Source organism: Lutjanus erythropterus, chromosome 19 (assembly GCF_056507025.1).
Source record: "Lutjanus erythropterus isolate fLutEry1 chromosome 19, fLutEry1.hap2, whole genome shotgun sequence".
Taxonomy (NCBI): Eukaryota; Metazoa; Chordata; class Actinopteri; order Lutjaniformes; family Lutjanidae; genus Lutjanus; species Lutjanus erythropterus.
In genome coordinates, this window is record NC_139335.1 from 14,261,612 (window position 1) to 14,268,102 (window position 6,491).

The 6,491-nt window shown below is 38.7% G+C and overlaps 1 protein-coding gene across 1 annotated transcript; it reads left to right on the forward strand.

Annotated features, from left to right (window-relative positions):
• The first annotated feature begins 648 nt into the window (after positions 1–648).
• Positions 649–6,283, forward strand: pycr1a (pyrroline-5-carboxylate reductase 1a). The gene is made up of 8 exons (XM_084743540.1): positions 649–780; positions 2,082–2,153; positions 2,276–2,346; positions 2,916–3,095; positions 3,618–3,839; positions 4,187–4,279; positions 4,793–4,956; positions 5,909–6,283. The coding sequence occupies exons 2-8, from the start codon at positions 2,087–2,089 to the stop codon at positions 6,075–6,077; spliced, it is 966 nt and encodes a 321-aa protein (XP_084599666.1). The 5' UTR covers positions 649–780; positions 2,082–2,086; the 3' UTR covers positions 6,078–6,283.
• The last annotated feature ends 208 nt before the right edge of the window (positions 6,284–6,491 follow it).

Sequence of the window (6,491 nt, forward strand, 5' to 3'; positions counted from 1 at the left end):
CAATGTAAACATTCTGTTAATGTCTTACTAGCTAGCAAGCAATTTAGTGATTTATTACATTTTGGCTAGCTAGTTAACAATGTAAGGTTTTAATAATTTATTTTAATTTGAGTAAGAAAGCATGTCCATATTGATTAAACTCTATCTAATTTAACAGCAATAAACATGTTTGTGTGTATATGTATATATACATATATATGTGTGTATATATATATATACACACACACACACACACACATGCCTAGTTTTGCTAGTCTGAAATTAAATTAATCTTTGTTTGCAACCCAGTCTTCAGGCAGTCTTAGTAGAATTATAGGCTGACTTCCTAGTTGCTCTGTTCAGAGAGATTAAAAAAATGTTTCACTTCAGACTGTTAACTGGGTTACAAGTTGTTTTCTGGGTCAGGATAACATGTCTGACTCCATTCATTAGAAATAGTCCCTGCCATGCCTTTCAAGCGTTTCGCCAGTAGATGTTAGTATAGTACCGACTGTACCTGACAAACTTTTTCTGCCCAGTGGCACAAACTGATGCAACTGGCTCTGCCGCTTTACAGAACCCGCCCCCAAGTTATTAATACCACTGTGATTGGTCAAACTTGTTACGTGTAGATTAAGCATGCAGACTCATTGGCTCTCTCGCCTGTCAGTCAAATGTCCCTCCACAGGTACAGTTCAGCGCTAGACACCCGAGCCACGTTGACAGTGTTGTAATTTCAGGTGTTTCTTTCGACTGCTGTAATCGGTCAGTCGGTCAACTCAGGGACTCCACAGTTTATTCGTAAGTCTTGTCTCTGTGAAAATATGTACTTTTTAATAACACGACTGCTGCTGCATGTGTACAAATGTCGCTTGCTTCGCTCGGTAAGGAAGTGGGAGATTGTTTACAGCACAACATCTGATCATAGACACTTTTGTCAAAAGGAGAATCCTACCTTTGGAAAGCTCTCGCGAGATTTGTGAGCGTCGTCTCTTTATTTAGCACGTTGTACAAACTAACTATCTTTTATAACCTGTCGCCGTTGTGGTAAATATCTGCTTAGGTTTAGGGGCAAAAAATCATACGTGGTAACGGTTTGGGAAAGATCATGGACTGGGTTTAAACGATCACTCTCGCGAGATCTTTCGCGGTCCTGGGGTTCCCATCTGGACCTGACCACCGACAAAAGAAGTACAAAGAGTACAAAAGCCATAAGCTGTTGTTTGTCTAAGAAAACCATCTGTTTTTGCTGAAATAATTCATCCCCGCTAAGGTTTAAGTTTTCAACTCTGTACAAACACAGGTAGGAGGAGTTTAGGTTCAAGATGCGTAAGGTTTAAAGTTTTAAAAAAATCTTTCATCAGATAAGTGGTAAAAATTAATGAAACTATTCTGATAATCTATTAATGACTTAAGGAATTTTTCATGCAAATACAGTTTTCAGCCACTCAGACCCATTATTCTTTATTTATTATCATGTTAAACTGAATACCTTCAAGTTTTAGACTGACAAAACAATGCTGAGAAGGTAATTTTTCAGTATTTTCTGACATTTTATAAACATTGCAACCCAACATTAAACATGACAAGTGACTTGAGTCTTAAATAAATAAATAAAGGAACTTGTACAGGACCAAAGCAAAATTGACTTTTGGAAAGTTCATCTCTGACCAAAAAACCATAAACGTTGAACCCTGATTGAGTTACAGTTATTTAAATTAGAGTAATAACCAAGTGTGTTAAGCAAAATCTTAAAAATGTCTGTGTATAATATGGAAGAGAAAGTGGGGGAAAAATGCTTACATGTGGCTTAATGTTTTATATTTCTAATGGTTTGCCTTTCCATTTAAGGTTTAATTCCTGTGCTATCACATCACTTCCCACAGTCAGTCAGTAAATGGTCTTGAATAACAATTTCTTTTCTTTTTTTTTATTGGTGCAAAAACAAAACAGTGAGAAATTTTGCTGGTCTGGGGTTCCCATCTGGACATGCCTGTCAGAGAGAGAGATTAAATGAGGCTGCGAGCTGTTGTTTGACTTAGAAAACAATCCATCTTTGTTGAGATAATTAAGTTAAACTTTTCAACTCTGTACACACACAGGTAAAATGAGTGTGGGTTTCATAGGAGCGGGCCAGCTGGCCCACGCTCTGGTGAGAGGCTTCACAGCTGCAGGTGAGTTTTGAAACATACTTGTACCATTTTATGGTTTTGTATCAGATGTGACTTGTGCTGTTGATGTATGTTAATTGCAATCAGATACTGAATTTGTTTGTGGACATTTTTCCCATTTTAAGGCGTGATTGCCACCCACAAAATCACAGCCAGTTCCCCAGACACAGATCTCCCAACTGTACAGGGACTGCGGGTGGGTAGACAATTAGAGCTATCAATACTTAATTCCATCAGTGATACTGTGTGATTACAAATACATTTCTGTCTGTGTGTTTTCAATGTATATTACTAGGGATGCACGATAAAGGAAAGAGGAGGAGGAAAATGATAGCTGATAAATATCAGCTATCATAAGATTTGACGTCATGCTAAAGTGTTTAGTATGAATTCCAAGACAAAATGCTCTATAACAGACAAAGTATATTAAAGGTTTGTTATGTACTTTGCTGGCAAAACTAAATGATCATTTGAAGAATCTGAACTGCTCTTTGTTTTTATTATAATAGTTGCTCACTATATCTTAGCCTCTCTTACCCTCATGTGTGCATAAACTGCAGATTATATGAAATTCCATATCTATGTATTTATAAAATACAGAAATATGAAATTACTGGTTATCTTATCAGTATAAGCCATGAGAAGCAGGCAGCTATCGGTTATCATATCGGCTGGAGAAAATCCATATCATGCATCCCTATGTATAACATTTCTTTGCTTGCATGTAATGGATCCTTGTGTTGTTGTTGTTTTTTTTTTTTTCAGAAATTGGGCGTCAATTTCACCACCAGCAACAAAGAGACAGTGAGCAAAAGTGATGTTCTCTTCCTGGCTGTGAAGCCTCACATCATTCCTTTTGTACTGGATGAGATTGGGCCAGACATTGAAGATCGTCACCTCATTGTTTCCTGTTCAGCGGGTGTCACCATCAGCTCTATAGAGAAGGCAAGTCATAGCTCGAATAGAGAAGATTAACTTTGACAGTATTGACATTTGATGATTTTTTTAAATCCAAAATAAAACCCAATTCCAAAAAAAGTTTGGGCATTAATATGACAGGATATTTACTAATCGTCAATCATGTTTTAACATATCTATCAGCTTTAAATGATGGCATTAGCTATTGTGAAATTCTGCCTCTACTCTTTATTTTAACATGAGGCTCTCACTGTAGTTCTGTGCTCTGATGTCAGCAGACCCTCAGGCAAAACAGTCACATAACATAACATCGGTTAGCAGCTTTAACCTGAAGCACCCACACATTTCCATTTAATAAAGGCTGAGATATATTGTCTTAAAAATGTTACATCATGTGCCAGACGAATGCAAATTAAAAGTCAAGTATTCTTTCAAGTCTGTGTATAAGTATTGATCCATGTGAGCTTTACTGAAGTGAGTCTCAGCCAAACTTTTTTTTTGTTGCTATAGCTTCAGGACGATTCAATTCAGTGCATTTGTCCCTCACAGAAGCTGAGCCAGTACCGCGCTGCTCCAAAGGTAATGCGTTGCATGACCAACACTCCGGTGGTGGTGCGCGAGGGGGCCACTGTGTACGCCACAGGCACCCATGCAGAAGTCGAGGATGGAAAGCTACTGGAGCAGCTGATGGCCAGTGTAGGATACTGCACCGAGGTGGAAGAGGATCTGATTGATGCTGTCACTGGCCTCAGTGGCAGCGGTCCTGCTTACGTGAGTCTTTTATATAAAGACTGTTGGCATGTTTCATACTTTTGGCCTTTAGCAACTGTGAAGAAAAAGTATTTTGTTGAGTTGTCATCATACCAAACTTTTAAACTTTCATGCAAGACTAATATAAAAAACAACTAAACATTTCTGGTTTTGCTGAAGCCAAATTTCAGACAGGACAATAAAGATCTTTTTTTATAGGTTTGGTACTTTCAATACTATAATTAACAGATATTGTACCATTACAAACACATTACATCGAAAAAGTGTTGAGGTATCAATAGTTTTGACAGCCTTACTGTTTTGGATTTGTTTTCTCTCATCTAAAAATTGTGATTGTGGTCTTACAGGCATTTACAGCTTTAGATGCCCTCGCTGATGGTGGAGTGAAAATGGGCCTGCCGAGGAGACTGGCTGTACGCCTCGGAGCTCAAGCCCTGCTGGTATGACCTTTATCTTACTAACAAATCATGTGCCACATACCATATGTGCTTTCTTTCATGTGTTTTGGCTCCTGTTTCATTAAGTTACAGTTGGTTTAGGCGGTTATAATGAAATCTTCAGGCTTTGCTTTCGTGGATTTTTTATATCACTTTTATCTGCTTTATCTTTGCATAGATTCTAAGTGGTATTAAAAAGGTCTTAAAAAGTCTTAACTTTAGCTTAAATTTAAGACAAGACTCAACAACAAACAAATAGTGCACATTAAAACACATTTGAAAACACATTTAAAAGCTCACATGCAGAAAAGAACTAAAACTTTTCAAAAACTTGCAACTAACAGGGCGGAACAGGAAACATCAACAGTTTAATGTACACCGTCCCTGTAAAATCTAATAATCCAGATCAGTTTGGTGTGTTTCTGACCAAATATACAACTTCTTGGTAATAGTTTGATATGACACAGTCAGTACTGTTTTGGTCTCATGTGGATCACTCTTTGTGTTTCTTGTAAGGGCGCTGCTCGAATGCTGTTAGACTCTGAGCAACACCCCGGGCAGCTCAAGGACAACGTGTGTTCACCAGGGGGCGCCACCATCCACGCCCTGCACGTCATGGAGAGCGGCGGCTTCCGCAGCCTCCTGATCAACGCCGTGGAGGCCTCCTGCGTTAGGACGAGGTAAGCTGATGAGAAAAGTGTGAGACAAACAAACTAACAAATCATATTTCCTGTCAGAGGGACACACGAGAAATGCTTTTAAGTTAATTGTCATACTGATGTGGCCAAAGGGTGATATATTTCTTTTCAAGTTTATAATTCAGACAGTAGATGGAGCTATATGCAAATAAGGGTACAGTGAGAGTTCTGTCCCTCTCTGTTTACTAGTTACCCTGTGAGAAAGTTATTATAATGATACTCACCATCCTTACTATATCTTTGAAACAAAAATGATAACTAAAACCATAAACGGTTCTTTGTCCCCGTAGGAGAACCCCTTTTGATTCCTGGTTGAATCTTTTATAAAAGTTCCACTTGAAACCCTTTCAGAGAGCTCTATCTAGAACCTAACAGGAAGGGTTATCCCTAGAACCATCTGTGAGAATTTTCACCAAGAACCCACTATAAGAGATTTTACAGAGAACCTGTCTTTGGTGTAATAGTTCTAACAAGAACCGAGTCTGGGGGCTCTATTCCGAACCAACCAAGGGGGTTCTACTGAGAATCTTTTTATATTCTGGGGATTTTATCTAGAACCAACCAGGGAGTTCTTTCAAGAACCCTTTTTAAATTCCAAGGGTTTTATCTAGAACCCACCAAGGGGTTCTAACCAGAGCCTTTTTATATTCTGGGGATTTTATCTAGAACCAACCAGGGAGTTCTTTTATATTATGGTACAAAGAACCCTTGATGAAAGAGTTCAAGAATTTCAACAAGCCTCGGAGAACTCTTTATACCAAAAAGGGTTCTTAATGGAGCCCTTAGACTTACAAAGAACCCTTTCTTCAAAAAAGGGTTCTTCAGAAGGAAAAGATTCTCAGCCCTTCAGGAAGAACCCCTCACTTCTTAGAGTGTATATGTGTGCATTATACATTACCGTGAATGTTTCCGTGTTCTGCCCATCTCTAAAAAGGGAACTTCAGTCTTTGGCCGACCAAGAGAAAATCTCTGCAGCTGCCATAAAGAAGACGACTCTGGACAAAGTGCTGCAGCAGCCAGGAGTGACTGCAGAAGCCGTCGGAGTCAGAACTCATGGGATCAGTATGTTCACCAGCAGTAACCCGAGGGCCAAGAAGAAATGATCACCTTTCTGTAGCGCTTGGAAACAATACATTTTAATGTTGCCTGTAATATCAGGGAAGATGCAGTAAATACTGTGAATTAACCACTCCTGGCAGATGTGTAAGCTAATCAAAATACGTCTAAAAAGAAAAAAACAGTACATTTGGAATGATACTGTAAAAACTGTGGAACCAGTATTTTCTAATAAAATGCCTTTTCTATGTGAGGTTTAATGTTTTATATTGAATTGTTTGCCTCCCCATTTAACCCTCTTTAGTACCGTGTTGCCTCAAGGTAACATACCCATTTTTAGCCCTTTGTACTCACACAATACAGCTTCAGTTACTTAAAAAAAAAAGATGCAGGGCCCTAAGGAGACTAATGGCAGTGTTTTCATTTGTCATGTGATTCTCTGGAGGTCCTGTTAGATCCCT

What these genes read in the sequence shown, in the direction of transcription:
- pycr1a (XM_084743540.1), top strand. Translation starts at nt 2,087, where the DNA reads ATGAGTGTGGGTTTCATAGGAGCGGGCCAGCTGGCCCACGCTCTGGTG. An exon ending in CCATCAGCTCTATAGAGAAG is followed by an intron (nt 3,096 to 3,617) that starts GCAAGTCATAGC and finishes TGTCCCTCACAG; the next exon opens with AAGCTGAGCCAGTACCGCGC. An exon ending in GCCTCCTGCGTTAGGACGAG is followed by an intron (nt 4,957 to 5,908) that starts GTAAGCTGATGA and finishes ATCTCTAAAAAG; the next exon opens with GGAACTTCAGTCTTTGGCCG.